This window comes from Danio aesculapii, chromosome 9, assembly GCF_903798145.1.
Source record: "Danio aesculapii chromosome 9, fDanAes4.1, whole genome shotgun sequence".
NCBI classification, from domain to species: Eukaryota; Metazoa; Chordata; class Actinopteri; order Cypriniformes; family Danionidae; genus Danio; species Danio aesculapii.
The window spans coordinates 6,561,859-6,585,553 of NC_079443.1; the positions used below are offsets into that span (position 1 = coordinate 6,561,859).

The window sequence follows — 23,695 nt, forward strand, 5'->3', positions numbered from 1 at the left end:
ATATTGGCTTTATAAAGGTAACACACTTTTAATCTGCTGCAATTCTTCTCATCTCTAAAGCTCTCAAGCTGTAACCACGTAGGGTTACACCTTCAGAATTTTCTGTCAAGTTATTTTTATCAAACTTAGGAGTTTTCATAAAACCTCCTCATTGAGTGAAAACCTTTCATTGAGTGTCAAAACCTCTTACAGTGTATTTAATTAACCTGCATCCATCAAGTTCAAGCAAAGCCTAGCAACTAGCCTAGAACATGCTAACATTGTGCTGCATTAGAAATATTAACTTGCTAATTCATGCTACAAATGTGCCAACCAAAACATCCAAATTGTTAAAAACATGCTAGCAGCATGATAAACATGTTGGATGTTTTAACATGCTAGCATATTTGTTTGTAAATGTTAGAAACATACTACTTGCCAATTGTATTAGACATACTAGAAATGTGTAAGCAACATATGTTAATAATGGTAACCCTGTTAACCCTTAACTAGTAACATATCAACATGCTAACACTGTGTTAAAAGATGCTAGAAGACTGCTAAACATGTTAATTCATGCTAGCTAGTGTTTAAAAATATCAACATGCTAACAAGTTGAGTACATGCTAGCATCATTTAAAAAATATTTTGCAGCATGCTAACAATATACGTTAATTGTATTAGACATACTATGTGCTAGCAACGTGTTCATATTAAAATGTTAACATGTTAGAAACATTAACACATTAGATGCTAGAAACATGCTAACACTGTGTTAAAAGATGCCAGCAGAATTTTCAACATGTTAAAACATGCTAGGCATGTTAGCAACAAGTTAATTCATGCTAGTAAGTGATTTTAAAAAAATCAACATGCTAACAATATTAAATAGAAATGTGCCAAAACATGCTAGTGATGTTAACATGTGTAAAATGTTACTGTACCAATATGCCAATTCATTATTACATATTAAACATATTAGAAACATATTAACATGATAAAAATGTTAGAAGCTAGCATAATTAAAAAAATATAATGCAACATGCTAACAATATACTACAAGTAAATTGTAGACATACTATAAATGTGCTAGCAACATGTTAAAATTAAAACGTTAACATTTCAAAATGTTAGTTACTGTACATAGCAACTTATGCTAAGATGTTGGAAACATTAATACGTTAGATGCTAGAAACATGCTAACATTGTGTTAAAAGATGCTAGCAGCATGCTAAACATTTTAAAACATGCTAGACATGGTGGCAACGAGTTAATTCATTCTAGCTAGTGTTTAAAAATATCAGCATGCTAACAAGTTATCTATATATACTAACTTGCCAATTCATTCATTTAACATATTAGAAACATTAACATGATAAACATGTTAGATGGGTTAACACCATGCTAGCATAATAAAAAAAACATTTAGCAACATGCTAACAATATACAAGTTAATTGTATTAGACAAACTATGTGCTAGCAACATGTTAATATTTACATGTTAACATTTTAAAATATGTTAGTAACATATCAGCTTAGGGTAACATGTTAGAAACATGAACATGTTAGATGCTACAGTAGAAACATGCTAGCTTTGTTAAAAGATGCTAGCAGCATGTTAAACATGTCAAAATATGCTAGACATGTTAGCAACAAGTTAATTCATGCTAGCTAGTGTTTTAAAATATAAACATGCTAACAAGTATATATTAAATATGCTTGAAACGTGCCAAAAACATGCTAGTGATGTTTAAACGTAAAAATGTTTACTGTATAAATGTTACTGTACTAGCATGTCAATTCATTCTCGCATATTAAACATATTACAAACATATTAACTCCATAAACATCCTAGACGCGTTAACAGCATGCTAGCGTATTTTCTTTATATATTTTGCAACATGCTAACAGTATACTACAAGTTATTTGTATTAGACATACTATATGTGCTAGCAACATGTGAATATTAAAATGTTAACATTTAAAAGTTTGTACCAACTTATGCTAACATGTTAGAAACATTAACATGTTAGATGCTAGAAACATTCTAGTATTGTGGTAAAAGATGCTAGCTGCATGTTAAACATGTCAGACATGTTAGCAAGTTAATGCATGCTAGCTAGTGTTAAAAATATCAACATGCTAACAAATACTGTAAATATTAAATATGCTAGAAAATGTGCCAAAACATGCTAATGATGTCAAAACGTAAAAATGTTAATATATGTTACTACTAACATGCCAATTCATTCTCACATATTAAACAAATTAGAAACATATTAACACAATAAACATGCTAGATGTGTTAACAACATGCTAGCTTACTTTCTTTATATTTTTTGCAACATGCTAACAATAAACTACAAGTTAATTGTATTAGACATACTATACTGTATGTGCTAGCAACATGCGAAAATGTTAGCATTTAAAAACATGTTAGAACCAACTTTTGCTAACATGTTGAAAACATTAATATATTAGATGCTAGGAACATGCTAGCATTGTGTTAAATCATGCTAATCATGTTAAAACACTACTAGACATGTCTACTAGACATGTTAATTAATGCTAGCTAGTGTTTATAAAATAGCAACATGCTAACAAGTATACGTTAAATATGCTAGAAACGTTCCAAAGACATGCTAGTGATGTTAAATCATCTAAAAATGAAAATATATGTTATACAGGTACATATTAAACATTAACTCAAACATGCTAGATGTGTTAACAACATGCTAGCATATTTTATATATATTTTGTAACATGCTAACAATATACTACAAGTTAATTGTAATAGACATACTAGAAATGTGCTAGCAGCATGTGAATATTAAAATATTAACATTTAAAAACATGTTAGTACCAACTTATGCTGACATGTTAGAAACATTAATATATTAGGTACTAGATACATGCTAGCATTATGTTAAATGATGCTAGCAACATGATAGACAGGTTAGCAACATGTTAATGCATGCTAGCTCGAGTTTAAACATACTAGAAACGTGCTAACAACATGCTAGTGATTCTAAACATGTTAACATTTAAATGATGTAACTGTAGTAGCATGGCAATTAATTCTCACATATTAAACATTTTAGCAACATGCTAATTCATGCTTACAGCATGCTAACCATATAAGCAATATGCTTGAATCATGTTAAAACATGATAGAAGTATGTTAAAGCAATCATTATTTTTCTTTTCTTTCTTTCTACTTTACCAAGTTATAAATGTTACTCTTAACCTAAAAGCTTTCATTTTTTTATTAATTTAAATATTTTGTAACATTATGAATGTCTCAAAAATATATAAATGCAAGTGTAGGTTTGATATGACATTCAAAGATGCTAATTTTATTGTATTTCAAATGTGAAGACTAATATTTCCAAATGCTACCAAAAATAATGAATATTTCTATTAATACTCCATCATATGCCTTAAAATGAGTGTTCTAATGAAAGAGAAACACCACACACATCAAGCAGTGCTGCTACACAGATTCACGTTTAATTCAGAACCATTTAAAAATTATAATCATATATTTCTCTCTCCTTTTTTTATATAATTTTCTAAATATCTGTTACAGGAATAGACAAACAGAACTCTCTGTGAATTATATACAGTGATCACAGGACATAAAGGCTGCACTAGACAGTAAAGATGTTAAAGCACTGGATGTTTGTGAGAGATTTAACAGGAATTACAGATACCTTTTAGGAACATTCCACCAAAACAAACCACTCCTGGGTTCAGATGTGACTGCATAAATGCTCTCATGTTTGACTGCATGAGGCATGGTGGGTCTTTTTCTACATTTCATACATAAATTGCATTTTTGGCCATAAAGAAAGCATATTAAGAACAACAGAATGTAGAGACTCTCCATTTTCAACATCAAACATCATGTATATATTTATATATATTCATAAAAAAGACAACATTATACTGTCAGTGTTCAGAAATTAGGCCACTTTAAACTACTGTTTCTCCCTGAAACTCAAATAGGACTGAAGAATTTGGCCCCTGTCAAGTGTTTCCAGCATACAGACAGCTTTCGTAGTATTACAATATTCATTTCTGGCCTCTGAAAGTGAATGAGGTGCACGGAAAGAGGGAGGTGATGTTTGAGGGACACAGTTTGGATGTGGTTCACTGAGGAAGGGCTTTCAGGATGGCATTCACTTCTTCTGCCACGGCGGTCAGGGCGAACTCAAACTGGTCCTGAACAAAGCATCAACTCATTTAGTGCCTAAATACTCACAAATATGCACATAGTATTCTGAAATGACCTAAAAAAGGATGTAGAATGTACCTTAGTGCGCACCATACTTGGTCTCTGGTCACGAATGTGCTCCAATGTGGCAGCAATGTCAATCTCTTTAACTCCTAAAACAGACAAAATCAATCTCAATTCAAATCAAGCAAAACAGAGCATAAATGCTGCACAGAAACAAGAACGCAACAGTTGAGATTTGGAGTATGGTGGATGAGAGAGCTCAAAGGTGCTGCAAGTTAAGAAAACTAGGCAGTAATGAATTAGTTAGGCCCAATCCCAATTCTACTTTTGTACCCTTCCCCTTCCTGTTGGCCCTTGAAACAGAGTGTGAAGGGGAAGGGCTTCAAAGTTTACTCCTAAGAAATTGGACAGCCCTACAACACCTGCACTTGTCATCATATGTCATATGTAAAAAGCTCATTCCCAGCCACTAGACTTTTCTGACAGGGTATTCAAGTGTCATCGAGTGTCAGATGTGAAAGTATGTTGTGGGACTACTATAACAACAGTTATTATTATTATTATTATTATTATTATTATTATTATTATTATTATAGATAGCCAAATTTAGTTTTTTAGATAATTTTTTTAAAGCATGAGCGCGGTTATAAAAGTACTGAAACGTATGCTTGTTTGTTGTAAAAATTCGTAATAATGACAAACTAAATATATATATATACTAATTTGTGGATCTCTTTACTTCCGTGTGCAGCCACACTGCTGTTGTAGTAGGGTTGGGTTGATAGACGATGCCATCGTCTATCGCCGATGGCAGATAGACATCATGATACTGAGCCGGCATCGCGATCCTCTGCCCCGCCCCCGTCGCAGCAGCAGCCCGCTCTCGGAAAATACACACTCAGGCCCTGTTTACACTAAAACTTCTTAGTTTAAAATGGCATTTTAGAATAAAAAGGATCCACGTCCACACTAGCGTTTCACCTAGCATTTCTAAAACAATCTCCGTCCACACTATACCGATGAAAACGCACATCATGTGACCACACACACAGGCATGCGCTGCAGCATACGCGCACGTCTAAGGTCCAGGCAGTCAGTGGGTGCTTTGAGCACAAAACCACAGAGGGCAGTGCACATCAGACAGTTTATCAAGGATGTACCGCTGGATTGCATCTCAATAAAGTTGTTAAACATGATATTTAATTAATCTTGTCTCTATCAAACTACGAATCTATCAGTTAACGTGTCACTGCATCAGTTCACTGCTTCAGTCTGTCGCTTTCATGCTTGTACTTAGTAATTTTTGTGAAAACCTCAGATACTTTTGGTTGGTTGCTGTTGGTTGTGCCCCTTTTTTACCAACCAAAATTGTTGACGCCATTACAACGGCACAGATCACTCTGCCTATTCATGCCAGAGTCCGGTGGAAAAAGTAATTGTAGGTGGTAATTTGTGTTTAATTTCACTTTATTTATTTATGATTTGTTATGGGTAAAACAAAGACCATGCAGGTCAGGCAGTTGAAACGGTAGGCCACAAATAATGAATTCGTTATGAAATCATAAATAATTAAATTCACCGTTGTTTACTATGACGATGCCATCGTCCATCGCGATGTTTCACATTAGACATACCCCTAGGTTTCGATGTGGCATTGAAAAAAAATTCAGTTTCAAGTGGTATCTAGCCATTTCCTTTAGCCCTACACCTTCAAACTAAAGAGAATTAGGACACCTCTACCCCTTCACGTGAACGCACAAAACGAGGGGTAGGGGTAAGGGGTAGAATACACACAGACAATGTGTCAGGAGGGGTGGGGTAAACACTGGCTTGGGTTGGGCATCATCATGTCTCTGAACCAATGAGAACATTTGTAATGTCCTTAAATGCCCACCACGTCACTCTCTAGTTTACTCGCAGAATGTTTTTCAATTTAGGCAAGAGTTGAACTGGTGTGAAAGATGTGGGGTGAATTCCGTGAGAACGTAGCAAATGCGGAACACATTCCACGTTATTAATGCCACCCGGTGGAAATTAGCTAAATTTTTGTGTGTTTGCATTGATAGTATGTGATCTACTCACATGACTACTTAATTTTGCTTTTGTGGTGAACCCAGAATATTATGATGCATCCGCTGCATGCAATGATGGGACGTTGCACACATGCACACGTGAAGTAAAGATTTCCTGTGCTCAGATTAGTCAGGAGTAAAGAAGACCATGCTGTAAAATCCATCAAGCTGGTTATGTGTGAACAGTTTGGTGCAAGGACAGGAACTGAGAACCACTAATGTAATAATCTCCTAATCATCATTAAATGATGGTGGCAAATAGCTTTAGTTTTAGATTTAATTTGATTACATTTAATGTTTAAGTTAAGATTTAGAAAATATTTTTAACCGTTAATAAGGGAATACTGCTATAAAGAACACCACAGTTGCATTAAGTGTTATTTCACTGTTTTCCTATACAAGAACTTTTCAAATGAAAGTGCGCAGTACACTATGATTGAATTAATTGATGTATTTTGCATATAAGAATGCAATTAACCATGATTAATCACAAAAAAATCATGCAATTAATCATCACCGGCAGCTGGCTCTCTGTAACTCTCACATGGTTGCCCACTGAAGCTGAAGTGAAACCAGCAAAGGGCGCTCAACCTCCGGTCTGTGTGGGTCCTAACGCCCCAGTATAGTGTATAGTTTATACTGCTCAGTAAGTGCTGTCTTTTGGAAAAGAGAACCCTGACTTTCTGTGGTTGAATAAAACCCCAGGATGTCCATCAAAAAAAGAGTAGCGGTTTAACCCCGGCATCCTGGCCAAATTTGCCCACTGGCCTCGATCCATTATGGCCTCCTAACCATCCCCATATTATAATTGGCTTTATCACACTGTCTTCTCTCCACCAATCAACTGGTGTGTGATGTGCAGTCTGGCGCATTATGGCTGCCGTTGTGTCATCCAGGTGGATGCTGCACACTGGTGGTGGATGAGGAGATTCCCCTCAATGTGTAAAAGCGCTTTGAGTGTCTAGAAAAGCGCTTTATAAATTTAAAGAATTATAATAATAATAATAATTATTATTATTATTATTATTAATCTAAATAAAAGTTGAGTAGCCCAACTAGAAAACACATGCATATATAAAAAAATACCAACACATTGAGAAAACAGTTTCAGCAATTTGACATCACACACAAAAATACATTGTCCAAAATCTGAGAGGTGAGTTTTTTTTTTTTTTTTGTATATATTCCAAACAACACTGCTCACTCTAAACAGAACGTAGCCGGCTTTGTCAGTTTTTGGGGTCCCCTGACATTTCTGTTGTGGTTTGCACAATTATTTCCAGTGCGTTTCTGTACTTGCATATGTTGAGAGAATTTGTGCATGCGTGATGTCAAACTGATGAAAATGTTTTCTCAATTTGTTAGTGTTTTATATATGAATGTGTTGTCTAAACTTGGATCATGTTTCTACATTTGCATGTGTTGGGATAATTTTCATGCGTGTGTTGTCAATCGTTTGTGGTCTTAGTTAGTATGTTAGTATGTGAAAAGAAAGAAAAAAGAAAGTAATTTTCTCCACAAGGAAATGTATTTTTAATACAAACTTATAAATCTTTAAACACTGACATGCCGTGATCTCCCAGGTTGTTAATCAATGATATATGCATTAGTTGAGGCTAGCAGCTAGCATTATAACAGCTCATCTTTTAAATAATGCCGCATAATGCTTAAACTAGAGTCTGTGCGTGTGAAATTCTGTAGTACGGAGCTGCGAAAAGGGGCAGGATTAAACAAGATGATTTGACATTTAAAAAAGCGAGCGATTGGTCCATATTTAAAATTTCTGTCCAGAGAGGTCATGTTTTGATCCTCAATTGGTCTCACACAGTCAAGTGATGCGATTTCGAAGGTCAGAGTTCACCAAGCTTGAACTTTGCAACACAGTGAACTGCAAAACTTGTCACATGAGCTTGTGTTTCCGGTCTGACGCATTCACGTGCATATGAATAGAAGTCTATGGGGAGAAAAGTCCAGTGTGACCGCAGCTTAGTGCACATAGTGCAATTATGTTGTAGCTGCTGCCTTTTAAAATTCCGAAAAATTGTTACAAATTTTTATGCATTTATTTGTATTAATACCCTAAAAATGTGTCTGTCTGATATACAGTAAAGCACAAAATTATTCATACCCCTAGCAAATTCTGACCACAATGATGCCTTTTGTACATCATCTTATTCTTTTTTTGAGAGAAGCCGGTGTCAAAAAAAACCTTACTGGTTGACTGAAAGTAACTTCCCAGCAGGCACACAATGTCATAAGACATTAATATTAGGTTAGATTTAGGTTGTGATGTCAGGTGACCAAAATTCAATGTCTAGTTAGGGTCTAAGGACAGCGTTATTTTGACATCCAACAACGATGTCAAATAATGTTGATTTTAGGTTGTGTTGGAAAGTGACCAAAATCCAACATCTAGCCAACATCTAAAATCAACATCATATTTACATCAAATACTGACATTTATTCGTCAGTTAACCAAAATCCAACGTCTGATAGACGTCATAGGGGTAACGTCTACACAACGTCAAGTTGTGACATCATTAGATGTTGATATTTGGTTGATTTTAAGTTGGACACTAACATCAGCCTGACGTTGGATTTTGACATCAACCTGATTTTCAATGCCAAACAAATTGTAACATCTCTACGATGTTGGAGTACAACATCAATCTGACGTCATGTTGACATCCTGTGTCTGCTGGGTTTAAGTAAAAATTTTCCAGGGGTATGAATAATGTCAGCCTTGACTTAATTAATCATTTGCGAAAAAAAAGTTGCTACAAAATTCAAAAGTGCTGCTTTTGTTCTCAACCATACACCACATTCTGTCGTCTTAAACATTATGTTGCCTGTATTCCATATTTTGTTTGTAAAACATTGCTCTGAATTATCAAAAATCTTCTCATAAGACTTTCAACAGATGTGAAAAAGAAAAAATTTTTTACCTGATGCAAAATGTTTTATGACAGGCAAAAGTTTTGACGCAGTGTGTAAATATGACATAGCGTGAGTTCGTCTTTATTTTTTAACACATTAAAACTTCAGATGAGTTCAGAGTGTTACGTTATGAACTAAACGCTGTAGAAAAACTGGATGACACTAACCCAACAAAACAAAAGTAAAACAGTGAATACATAAAACAAAATAGCGATTTCACTTACCTTTAGCCATGCGGTTCAGTACCATATCGATAAGAATGTAGGTGCCAGTTCTACCAGTTCCATTACTGTTTAAAGCAGGAAAATGCATTTTAAGGCATTCGTTTGAAGTCAAAGTGGTAATAAAACAACGCTCGAAACACACACCTGCAGTGCACAATGATTGGGCATGAGCGTCCTCTGTAGCACTTGTTTACTTTCCTGTAAAAAACAAAGCATAAAGCAAAAAAGGGAGGACAGAAGAGGGAGGGTGAAGAGAAGAGGAATACAATTACAATACAATACAAATACAGCTACATAAAGCAGATCCCTGTGGATCAGTCAAACTTCTGTGAGGATATCAAGAGGATCTGGAGGGAAGGAAGGAGGAGAGAAGGAGATGGAGGATCCGGTAAGCCTCACTCCTGCTGCACTCACACCTACCAATGATCATTTTTGTGACTATGCAACTGGACCCAGACTACTAGCTGCAAATCACAAAAATGACACTGGGAGGTGTGCTACGTCCAGGGACCTACTGATCTCCATCAGACACAGACAAAGAGAGAGAGACGGGGAGGGAAAGAGAAGGCCCATGGCAGCATTTCGACAACAAACGGTGCAAGTGCATTCAAGGAAACTGGACTTCAAAGTGAAAACAAACATCCACTGGAAAACTTGAGTGTGGTGGAAAAGTGTGAAGCAGATTCTTGTATTAAGGTGAGGAGACGGGAGGGAAGGTGAGATTGATGTGGATGAAACACTTTTTTTTTTTGGAACTCTTTTACATTACACTGCCAGAAAGAAATATTTTGATTGTACTGATTGAATAATATATTTATACAGTTAAAGTCAGAATTATTAGCCCTCCTGAATTATTAGCCCCTCTATATTTTTTTCCCCAATTACTGTTAATAATATTGACCCTAAAATGGCTTAAAAAATTAAAACTGCTTTTATTCTAGACAAAATAAAACAAACAAGATTTTCTCCAAAAGAAAAAAATATAGGAAATACTTAAAAAAAAAAAACACACAGGGCGGCTAATAATTTACTAATTTAATAAATGACTTTAAAGTGGGCTTTCTGGAATCAAAGATGGTTTTCAGAACATGTATAAAATATAAGTAAATATGTATTTATAAATGAGACCTTGGACCAAAAAAAGTCTGTTGCACATTATATATTGTTTTATATTTTTGGAATTATACAAAAATAAAAATAAAAATGACTGATTTTTCCTTTATCCTCAAAATCATTCGAGTACTTAGTGATGATCAAGATATTTTGTACATTTTCCACTTAAAATATATCAAAACTTAATTTTTGGACAACTTTAAAGGCAATTTTTTCAGTATTTTGAATTTTGGAAACAGATTTCATATTTTCAAATAACAAACCATTATGACTAGTTTTGTGGTCCATGGTCACAGATATAAAAAAAGATGACAAAAATATATACAGTTAAATTATAGGATATATAGTGTAGTTTAGTATTCTAACTTGTTTTCTATAATTAATAAGTACAGTTCAGAATTAATTAAACAGGTCTTGTTTTGTGTTACATAAATGTATCTGTAATCTTCACAAACATTATTTAAAAATATTTAAATAGACCCTTCATTGTAATTTACTAACATTTCTATGTATAAATAATCATTTTGGTATACATGGGGCATCTCACTTTTGACCCATGTACTATTACTTTATTAATGATTAAACTTGAATTTGTCATTTTAAAAAGTACATTGTTTTACATCCATAAATAATCAGGTGAGGTAAAATTCTAGGAAAAGAAAAAAATGATGCTTTCTTTCTCTGAAACTTCATCCACTTGCATATTTATTAGATATCATTACTATATTCTAATGTTCTTTTTGTTTTGTTGTAACACTGTGGTTCTGGATTCACATTTCTGAAGTTGTCAGAAGCAGAAAACTCCATATTGTGGGGAAAAAATCTTGAGCGGTGAATTAAAACTAGCCTAGAGCGCTATTTGCTATTAAAACAGGCGTAGAGCACTATCTGCTATTAAAACTAGCCTAGAGCAACATCTGCTGTTGAAAAAACTAGCCTAAAGCGCCATCTGCTAGTAGTTTAATAGCGGATGGCACTCTAGGCTAGTTTTAACAGCAGATGTCGCTCTAGGCTAGTTTTAACAGCAGATGTCGCTCTAGGCTAGTTTTAACAGCAGATGGCGCTCTAGGCTAGTTTTAACAGCAGATGGTGCTCTAGGCTATTTTTCAGAAGTAGATGTTGCTCTAGGCTAGTTTTTAATAGCAGATGGCATGCTAGGCTAGATTTAACAGCAGATGCGTTCTAGGCTAGTTTTAACAGCAGATGGTGCTCTAGGCTATTTTTTAGAAGTAGATGTTGCTCTAGGCTAGTTTTTAATAGCAGATGGCATGCTAGGCTAGATTTAACAGCAGATGCGTTCTAGGCTAGTTTTAACAGCAGATGGCGCTCTAGGCTAGTTTTGACAGCGAATGGCAATCTTGGCTAGTTTTAACAGCAGATGGCGTTCAAGGTTAGTTTTAAAAGCGGATGGCACTCTAGGCTAGTTTTTTAAAAGCATATGTTGTTCTAGGCTAGTTTTAATAGCAGGTAGTGCTCTACGCCAGTTTTAATAGCAGATAACGCTCAGGGCTAGGTTTAACAGCAGATGGCGCTCTTGGCTAGTTTTAATAGCAGATGTCACTCTAGGCTAGTTTTAACAGCGGATGGCAATCTAGGCAATTTTTTAACAGCAGATGTTGCTCTAGGCTAGTTTTTAATAGCAGTTGTCTTTCTAGGCTAGTTTTTAACAGCAATTGTAGCTCTAAGCTAGTTTTTAATAGCAGATAGCACTCTAGGCTAGTTTTAACAGTGGATGGCAATCTAAGCTAGTTTTAACAGCAGATGTCACTCTAGGATATTTTTTAACAGAAGATGGTGCTTTAGGCTTGTTTTTTAACAGCAGATGGAGCTCTAGGCTAGTTTTTTTTTCCAGCAGATGGTGCTCTAGGCTAGGTGTTAAGAACAGATGGCACTCTAGGCTAGTTTTAACAACAGATGTCACTCTAGGCTAGGTTTTGTATAGCAAATGGTTTTCTAGGCTAGTTTTAACAGTAGATGTTGCTCTGGGCTAGTTTTTAATAGCAGATGGCACTCTAGGGTAGTTTGAACAGCACATGGCGTTCTAGGCTAGTTTTTAACAGAAGATTGCGCTATAGGCTAGTTTTTTAACAGCAGATGGAGCTCTAGACTAGTTGTTAAGAGCAGATGGCACTCTAGGGTAGTTATTAGCAGAACATTTTAAAAGTACACTCAAAAGCTCCTGTGGAAGAGTGCTTGTGCGTTCAGTTGAGTCTTTAGACAATTTTTATGTCATGAGATTAATGATAGCACAGCTCACTATCAACACTCTTGTAATTCGCTTAAAGATTTCCTAAGTTTATTATTGATTGTTTTAGGTTCAAGAGGTACTTGTAAGGAATTGGATGCAAGCAGAGCACAGCTATTCAAGAAAAATGCAGCTCTACCTGCATTTTGAAAATCTCAGAATCGGGTGCCGAAATGATTTCTCGAATTTTTCGCCACAGGTCTGATCTCTATTTCGTGAGGACCTACAGCAGTCTGTGTGTGAGATGTGTGTGAGCTCATCTGATCAGCATGGCATGAGCTGGCATGTGGTTTTCATTACCTGCGGAAGTCCAGCAGGGGCCGTGTGGACGATGGTATGCCGTTTGCAGGCCAGCTCAACAGATGAAACTGAGTCAGAGTGCGGGTCTCCTGAGTCTGCACGTTCTTCAGGTAGAAACTACGAACCAAGAAGTCTTTACACCAGATGTGTTCAGACACAAGATTCACCTGGGACATAGAGGGGAAAAAATTATGTAAAAACTGAAAGCCACAGCTGACAGAAAATGAGGTGAAACTGATGCTTCTTACCTCATAGATGTTATATAATGACGATCCTTCATCAGGCCAGTAACGTTCACATTGCTTTTCTCCATCCTCCACTAAAGCGGTCATCATCACTATCACAGTACAGCCATTCTCCCATACCATCTAACACATAAACCAACACGAGCTTAAATATATGACATGCATATTAATAACAGTCGTTCTATCATTATATTATTTAATATACAGCCAGTTTTAGCCATTTAAATGTCAAAATATTTACAAATTTAACTCCAATATTTTAACACATTTAAGTATACTTTGATATATTTAAATGTTAAATATATTTTTACACACATTTTTTTAGAATATTTAGTGTAATATTGTCATATCATGTCTAAATCTTAAAAGTCTATCATTTTCAACATATACATCTTACCTGCCAGAAGTCTGCGACAGTATGTGGTAAAGGTCCTTGAGTTGCAATATAAGCAGGTAAACGTGGGTCGTGATCAATCTATTAGTAAAGATAGCAGATTGAAGATAGCAGATTGACTGTTTTACTTACATATTCTTATATTGCTATATATTTTTATTTTGATGATATAAAGATTGTGGTGTCTTACTATGGTGCTGGCGTTTATGTAGTCCTCTTTGGAGGGGTTCACCTCTGCTTTCAGTTTCACCCTTGAATGGTCATCTATAGAAAGTAAGTTTTTTTTAATATACCGAATATTTCAAAATACATATACAGTTGAAGTCATAATTATTAACCCACCTAAATTATTAGCCCCCTGTTTATTTTTTCCCCCAAATTCTGTTTAAAGGAGAGATTTTTTTCAACACATTTCTAAACATAATAGTTTTAATAACTCAATTTATTTATAACTGATTTATTTTATCTTTGTCATAATGACAGTAAATAATATTTTACTTTAAATGACCTTTATAACCTTTATGACCTTTAAATGGTTCTTAAAAAATTAAAACTGCTTTTATTCTAGCCAAAATAAAACAAATAAGACTTTCTCCTGAAGAAAAAATATTATCAGATATACTGTGAAAATTTCCTTGCTCTGTTAAACATCATTTCAGAAATATAAAAAAAATTATAATAAATTCAAAGGGGGGCTAATAATTCTGTCTTCAACTGTATATATTTAGATGTAACATCATTTGTCATGTACAACTGAGACCTTTACAGACTATGATTCAGATGTTTGCAATTGTTAAGATTTTAATGTGATAAAATAAATATAGAAATAAATAAATAGTAATAGTAATAAATATTTAAAGGAATAGTTTACACTGAAAATTCTGTCATTTACTTATCCTTGACTGATTAAAAAACAGCTTTATATTTCTTTCTTTTGTTGAACACAAAATAAGATATTTTGAAGAGTGTTGTAAACTGGTAAGCATTGACTTTCTTAAAGAAATAAGAAAAACAAATACAATGGAGGTCAGTGGTTACAAATTTCCAACATTCTTTAAAAAACAAAAAAAAACAAACAAACAAACTTGTTTTGTAATGAGTCAAGGGTCAGTAAATGATGACAAAAATATTAACTTTTATAGAGGAAGTATTCCTTTAAGAAATTGTTTTTCATTTACAAAATATTCAAACTATTGTCTATTTGAATACATTTAAAAATGTAGTTTAATCCAGTGACTCAAAACTGTATTTTGAGCATAATTACTAGTCTTCTGCATCACACAATCCTTTATAAATAAATCTAAAATGAAAATGTGCTGCCTACGAAACATTTACAACTATCAATGTTAAAAAGAGTAGTGCTGCTTAATCTAAATGTGATTTCAGGATTCTTTGTTTGACAGAAAGTTACAAAAAGCACAACATTCTTTAGTCTTGAGAATAAATTTGACTTTACTCTCACTTTGGATTAATCTAATGTGTGCTCGATAATAGCAAAAACTTTTAATGAAATTGTAATTAGATGAGATCAGGGACATAAACAATAGAAAGCAGAGTTGTGTTGCTCGTACAGGGAACAAAGTCAGGATAGCGGTTCTTCTCCATGTTGCTTTCACACTGAGCCACAGAGACGGAGCTGGGCTCAGCCTGATACGAACACAGAGCCTCCCATTCCTTCTGGAGACGGTCCTTATTCTTCAAATGGTCTTCCATGTATGCCTGGACAACACAGATGCACATAAATATAACACTGACAGATCATGAAAAGCCAGTAAGAATGGCAAAGATGAATCGATTGTTTGTCAATAATTCTTTAAATCAATAAACCCTATTTATTTATCTTTTAAATACACACTGATTCCAAACCTTTAAATTATTTAATCTGTTTTTTTTTTTTTTTTATAAAGCTGTACTAGTTGACTTCCAGAGTGGGAAAAAACAAATATCATGGAAGAGTATATATATATATATATATATTTTTTTTTTTTTTTACAATCATAGTAGTCTTTTATTTACAGTAAAAACATTTCTATAGGGTAAGGATCTTGGGTTTTGATTGACATATGTACATCCTGGCATGCTGGTTATAACATGCATCTGTTTTAAACACGTCTTACATTATGACCGGTTAACAATTGATTACAATCGATTAATAGATCATAAATACCAACAAAGAGTGATCATGGGAATTTGTGAAAATGTACAGCCTCTATGTAAGTAATAAATGACTGTGCATGAAAAAAACACATTACAGTTCAACGCACAACTTAGCACCTCAGTGCTGACAATGTACTGTAACTAAAAGAAGACAATTGGCTTTTCCATTATTATGTTCATGAATAAAATATTGTGAAAAGAGTGTTAACAAAAAAAATATCGTTGTGGTGATAAAAAAAGTTTAAAAAATGATGGCAAAAAATATAGATAGGTTTTCTTGTTTCACAGCAGATGAATTATCTATTATTTTAACCAATCTTTGTAAATGTTAACCATTTCTACAGTGACATATCACGTCATCTACAAAGAATGGTCATGTGGAACTTTTCACGTTACGACATGTGATCTGACATGCAAAAAAAAAGTAAAAATCATTGTAGTTTTGTAAAATATTTTTTTGCCAGAAAAACCACCTGATGTGACTCAATTATGCAAACGTTTTTAAAAGTATTTCCATTTATACTTCCACTGACCCCCCTGCATGAGTTTTTTAATGTGAAGATTATTTAGAATGCATCTCTGTGGCGGCAAAGTTTTTTGGAAGTTTGTCGAATATATGTGTAAGAACATATTTCATCATTTAACCAATTTATAATAACTATTATATTATTAGATCGATGATACCATGGATGCTGTCACGATGGCGTTTGCTGCAGTGGAGAGATGCTGGATTTACAACATGTTAAGTGATGTGACATTTCAAAGGGTTAAAACACAAAACCATGTCACATTTGTGTTGCTTGACTTTTGCAAACAGGAACTGCAACCTAACATTAAAATTCCTGTCTAAATGAAGTGTGAATAATATAATATAATATAATATAATATAATATAATATAATATAATATAATATAATATAATATAATATAATATAATATAATATATAATATAATATAATATAATATAATATAATATAATATAATATAATATATAATATAATATAATATAATATAATATAATATAATATAATAATATGATAAAATATAATATAATATAATATAATAATATGATAAAATATAATATAATATAATATAATATAATATAATATAATATAATATAATAATATGATAAAATATAATATAATATAATATAATATAATAATATGATAAAATATAATATAATATAATATAATATAATATAATATAATATAATATAATATAATAATATGATAAAATATAATATAATATAATATAATATAATATAATATAATATAATATAATATAATATAATATAATATAATATAATATAATAAAATATAATATAATATAATATAATATAATATATATGATAATATAATATAATATAATATAATATAATATTAATGATTAAAATATAATATATGATAATATAATATAATGTAATTAATATAATATAATATTAATATAAAATATAATATAATAATATGATAAAATATATAATATAATATAATATAATATAATATAAAATTATGATAAATATATATATAATAATATAATATAATATAATATATATAATATAATATAATATAATATAATAATATAATATAATATAATATAATAGATATAATATAATATAATATAATATATATAATATAATATAATATAATATAATAATATGATAAAATATAATATAATATAATATAATATAATATAATATAATATAATATAATAATATGATAAAATATAATATAATATAATATAATAATATGATAAAATATAATTAATATATAATATAATATAATATAATATAATATAATATAATATATATAATATAATAATATAATATAATATAATATAATATATAATATATAATATATATAATAATATGATAAAATATAATAATAATATAATAATATGAATAAAATATATATATATAATATATATATAATATAATAATATGATAAAATATAATATAATATAATATAATATAATAATATGATAAAATATAATATAATATAATATAATATAATATAATATAATATAATATAATATAATATAATATAATATAATAATATAATATATTATAATATAATATAATGTAATATAATATAATATAATATAATATAATATAATATAATAATATGATATAATATAATATAATATAATATAATATAATATAATATAATAATATGATATAATATAATATAATATAATATAATATAATATAATATAATATAATATAATATAATAATATGATAAAATATAATATAATATAATATAATATAATATAATATAATAATATAATATAATATAATATGATATGATATGATATGATATGATATGATATGATATAATATAATAATATGATAAAATATAATATAATATAATATAATAATATGATAAAATATAATATAATAAAATATAATATAATATAATATAATATAATATAATATAATATAATATAATATAATATAATATAATATAATATAATATAATATAATATAATATAATATAATATAATATAATATAATTCCTGTTCAAGTGAAGTGTGAATGAGTTTTGTTGTACCAATATCATGTGTCCAGTGGAGATGTCCATGTTGGACTGCGCGGGCTCTTCGCTCCAGGACGGGGTGCTGCTGTGAGAGCTGGGGCTGTGCTGAGGTCCATCGCTGAACTGAGACGACACACTGCTGACTCGTGATGTGTCGGTGCCCCGTCGCCCACCTGGCTCCGGACGGGTGAATGATGACTTGGCTGCCATGTGCTGGCGACACAGTTCCTGAAAGACACACAGACAAACCTCATGACCACTGACAGAACATTAATATCTCAAATTACATCCTCAGATCAATAATTGTCATTGTCATTGTATAATTACCAACATCACTAATACACAAGGCCCCAATGTCAGATGAATTTCAATACAATGACAGTGCTGATTATATGACAGTTACACCTGAGTGTCCTGAAAATCTAATTTTTGATATGAAGTAAGATGTTGGACATTTCATGTAAATCAGATGTATATATTTATACAACAATTCGGTGTGGTTCTTAAATCTGATTGGCTGATAGCCGTGCAATATTCTTATAGCAGCACTTATATCGCATCGTCATCCTTCACTCTTGTGTATTACTCCGCCCACATACAGCGACAAGCAGAGGACACTCTACAGTTTGACAAATGCTGTTGGACAACATAATGTACTTTTGAGGCTTTTTGAGGCAACAATGTATTTGTTTAGATTGCAATTGTGCAGTTTATTTAGAAGGATAGTGCCTATTTTAAAATATTTATAATTTCAGAGCATCTGATTCAGTGCAACGGCCACCATCAGCCTCTTTGAGCAGACCAAAGAAAGTGACGGTTGGCAGACACCAAATAATAGGTCCTAGGAGTGAAAAAAACTGCATTTTTTCAGCATAAGTTTCAAACTACAGCTGAACAAATCATTACAGAACAGGTAAGTGACATTCTAAGTCGATCTCTCTCTTTTGTATTTTGTAGTGCTGTATTTATAACAGAAACTGGTAGTGTTTGCTTTGCTCTGTCTTTTTCACGGTTGACTATTGTGAAAACCCGATTGCAACAGAGAAATACTGGGAAATCTCTGTAGACTGATGGCATTTCATGCCATTCAGGTTTATAATCTTAAAATGTCAGCAATATCAACTGTTTTGTCATCACTTTAGACATTATGCTAGAGAATCATTCAATTATTAGCTCTTAAGTGATGTTGGTGAATTAGTAACGGCTTCTGACGTTCTGACGTCAGCTGCAGATGTGAATGAATGGAGAAAGAAAGTAGTTCCTCTTACAAAAGGATTTTTGAGACTCTCTGTATTTGATTTAGTTTTTTATACACAATTTGCTATCGAACATTTTTCTTTTTAGGACAATAAAATAAGTATCTTAATGTCACCCTACTACACAGCAAAGTAAAATTTATAAGTAAAATTGAAATGAGTTATGAGTAAAATCTGAGTAAAACACTAGAGTTTGTTTGTGTGAAATTCTGTAGTACGGAGCTGCGAAAAGGGGCGAGATTAAACAAGATGATTGGACATTAAAAAATGCGAGCGATTGGTCCATATTTTAAATTTCTATCCAGAGTTGTCATGTTTTGATCATCGATTGGTCTTACACAATCACGTGATGTGATTTCGCAGGTCAGAGTTCATAAAGCTTGAACTTTGCAACACAGCGAAATGCGACCTTGCATTTCCGCCGCACGACCTTGCATTTCCAGTCTGACGCATTCGCGTGCATGTGAATAGAAGTGTATGGGCAGAAAAGTCCAGTGTGACCGCAGCTTTAAAGTTACTCAGCAGCAGAGTTAAATTTATTGAAATAATAAAGGGATTAGTAAAGTGATTATTTAGCACTGATGATGAACACATGCCGGTAACAAGCAGAATCACCAAAGAGAAAAACTACAACTGACTTCAGTCACAGCCTTAGATTAAATCAGCTAAAATAAACACACTCAATCTCTCAAAATCTCAGCAAAACATCGAAAAACAAATCCACAAACGGCAGCTGAATTTATTACTAACCTTATTTCTGCAAGTACATAATGGGATATTATTAAGAATTAATTCATTTTAGTTTTAAAACTTTTTTCTTTGTTTTAAGATGTCGCCATTGTAAAGAACAGTGGTTGCTTTCTTGGGCTCTTTTTTGTCTAATGTCAGTTTCTCTTTGCTTGCCAAATTATGTGTTATAATAAGTACTACATAAATAGAGCAAATGTGAGAAGGTTAATTGATTCATTGGTGATTTGGATACTGCTCAAATTAGTAAGATTAATTCTGATCTAGTATGTTTGAATGATGTTTTATCCTAAGCAATGCTGTGTTTATAGAGAATGGGATTCAAACGGTACTTTTATCAATTTCATTCATTCATTCATTCTTTTTTCAGCTTAGTCCCTTTATTAATCTGGAGTCGCCACAGTGGCATGAACCGCCAACTTATCCAGCACATGTTTTTCACAGCAGACGTCCTTCCAGCTGCAACCCATCACTAGGATACACTCATACACTACGGTCAATTTTAGCTTACCCAATTCACCTGTACCGCATGTCTTTGGACTTGTGGGGGAAACCGGAGCACCCGGAGGAAACCCACACGAACGCGGGGAGAACATGCAAACTCCACACAGAAATGCCAACTGACCCAGCCGAGGCTCGAACCAGCGACCTTCTTGCGACAGCACTACCTACTGCACCACCGCGTCGCCTTTATCAACTTATAAAACCGAATGAATATCTGAAACTCTCAAAACACACAGAGATCAAGAATTAGTGTATGCACCTCATTGATGAGAATTGTTTGCTGTAGTGCATCCTATCCAGCCAAGGATGAGTTTTGTATGATGCTCCCAGTAAGCAGTGCAGCAAAACATCTGATCTCACCATTGTTGAGACTCATATGCAAATTCTTGATGTGTGTGACTCTGAAGTGATTCAGATGTTCAATTTCTCTGATCTTATTTGCTCTCCTTCTACTTGCCATAGAAAACGAAAAGAAACTAACATTAAAAATCAAATAGAGCCCAGGTAGATCAACCACTGTTCTCCACAATGATGACATCTATTTGATTTTTCAAAATGTGAATAACTTAATCAGGTAAATATATATAAAATATAAAATATAACCATATGGACTTTTGCAGAATCTGACAGAAATAAAGTCAAACAGATTAGTAATAAGTAAAGCTGCTGCTGCCGTTTGTGGAGTTGTTTATTGATCTTCCACTGAGATCTTGCTGTGTTGTAATATTTCAGTATAGAGAAACGTTTTGTAGTTTTTAAACGTTTTTTTATTAAATTATATTAATTTTTTGGTACTAATTTTAGCTTTTTTATTTTTTATTTTCTACATTAACGTTTGAGAAGTAAATTCATTATTTTATCGTTATTATCATTATTATTCTTGTTTAAAGGTGCCTCTCTACATTTTTTTAATTTAGTTTGAATTCATTTAAAGTTAATCTAAATGAAAATTTAAATTTCCTTGACAAGTAGCTAAACTCGTATGTTTTGGCAATAACAAAATTTTTGTTTTAAAGTAGGTAGTGCTGTCGCCTCACAGCAAGAAGGTCGCTGGTTCGAGCCTCAGCTGGGTCAGTTGGCGTTTCTGTGAGGAATTTGCATGTTCTCCCTGTGTTCGCGTGGGTTTCCCTCTGGGTGCTCCGGTTTCCCCCACAGTCCAAAGACATGCGGTACAGGTGAATTGGGAAGGCTAAATTGTCCGTAGTGTGTGAGTGTGAGTGAGTGTATGGACGTTTCCCAGAGATGTAAAACATGCTGGATAAGTTGGCGGTTCATTACGCTGTGGCGACCCCGGATTGATAAAGGGACTAAGCCAAAAAGAAAATGAATGAATGAATGACCATAGGTGTTGTTAACTATAATATTCCTGCTGCCCTCTCATTCTGTACTGCTTACACTCTCTGTACCAAACTCTTTCATTATTTGTGTAAGTGTTTTACAGTGTACCTGGTAATCAAAGTGGGTCTCCGCTCCAGCTTCAGGTCCTAGACTCAGTTTACCAGAGGCCAGCTGACGGGCATGATGACGGAGACAGGCAACCGCCAGCGCAACTAACAACACCGTGCCCACACACGCCATGGCGACCATTGTCAAGACGACCCCCCGGGAGCCCTCGCCAATCCGTGTGGCCTGAGGCAAACCACGGCCCTCGCTCCTCTATGAAGAAAGAGAGAAAAACACATGCAATATCAGATGACACAAAGAAAAGAGGACTGCGACTGTGAAAAACAACATGCATAAAAACGGCATGTGACACTACTGAAGGCAAGGTAAAAGTACACATATTCATACTGACAGTTTTCGATACAGGTCTTAGAGTTCAGTATAAATGTATATTGATCAAATACAGTCCCCATTTGGAACTTTTAGTTTTATATATGTTAATTATAATTAATTGATAATCTCTAGATTAATCGTTTAGTTCATGCTGTTTCAGCTACATAAATAAATCTTCACTAAACATTATACAGCTCATCTCCTTTCAAATAATCACAAGAAGTGTGTTATTCTGCTGGAAAATTTCAATTACGTGAATAGCAATTCCCAAAATATTTGCACTTAGTCTTTTTTATTAGATGTCACCTAACTTGTTAGTGGTGTATATATTTTTAGCCTCTTTAAGATTGCTTTAATAATCACAATCAGACATATTGATTGATCATGTGTAGGGAAAAATACTATGGAAGTCAATGATGACCAACAATGGTTTGGTTGTCTACATTGTGCTTTACAGAATGTACGTTTTTACAATAGTCTGTTTTGCATTGGTCAGAAGAATGAAGCTCAAACAGACTTGGAACAAGTGTAGTAAATGATGACCGAATTGTATTTTTTGGGTGAATTAAACCTTTACATTTGACTACATTAAATGTATGCTTGATGTATATCAATGCTGGATGCAAAACTACATTTAAAATTAATAGTACTGCTATCTATCAATTAATATCACGTTGCTTGAAAATAAATCTGAAAAAAGTATGGGGGATTGACAATGAAATAAATTAAAACAATTGTAGTAATTAAAATATCTAATTCTTAATATAACACAATAATATCAATTCTAATGTCTAATTATTAAAACAATTCGATAATTATTAAAATAATTGTATAATTAGCCCTAGGGGAGTGCAGGTTACATGTTTGCACTAAAAACAACTTTTTTTCTTTATTTTAGGAAACATTTATAATATTTTGGACCAGTAAACATGTCAGGCAGTATAATTCAAATAAATCAATGACGTCTGCTTTCTT

At 32.7% G+C, this 23,695-nt stretch overlaps 1 protein-coding gene across 1 annotated transcript in view; it reads right to left on the reverse strand.

Moving 5' to 3' along the window:
• Positions 1–3,475: 3,475 nt before the first annotated feature.
• Positions 3,476–23,695, reverse strand: part of ptprna (protein tyrosine phosphatase receptor type Na) — a 62,003-nt gene continuing 41,783 nt past the window's right edge. Inside the window, exons 13-23 of the mRNA XM_056465350.1 lie at positions 22,391–22,600; positions 18,453–18,665; positions 15,321–15,468; positions 13,940–14,013; positions 13,753–13,830; positions 13,359–13,478; positions 13,111–13,277; positions 9,597–9,650; positions 9,453–9,517; positions 4,295–4,368; positions 3,476–4,203 (exon numbers count right to left, since the gene is read on the reverse strand). Of these exons, the coding sequence (XP_056321325.1) occupies positions 4,132–4,203; positions 4,295–4,368; positions 9,453–9,517; positions 9,597–9,650; positions 13,111–13,277; positions 13,359–13,478; positions 13,753–13,830; positions 13,940–14,013; positions 15,321–15,468; positions 18,453–18,665; positions 22,391–22,600 (1,275 nt within the window). The 3' untranslated portion in view covers positions 3,476–4,131. The remainder of the gene's footprint in view (positions 4,204–4,294; positions 4,369–9,452; positions 9,518–9,596; positions 9,651–13,110; positions 13,278–13,358; positions 13,479–13,752; positions 13,831–13,939; positions 14,014–15,320; positions 15,469–18,452; positions 18,666–22,390; positions 22,601–23,695) is intronic.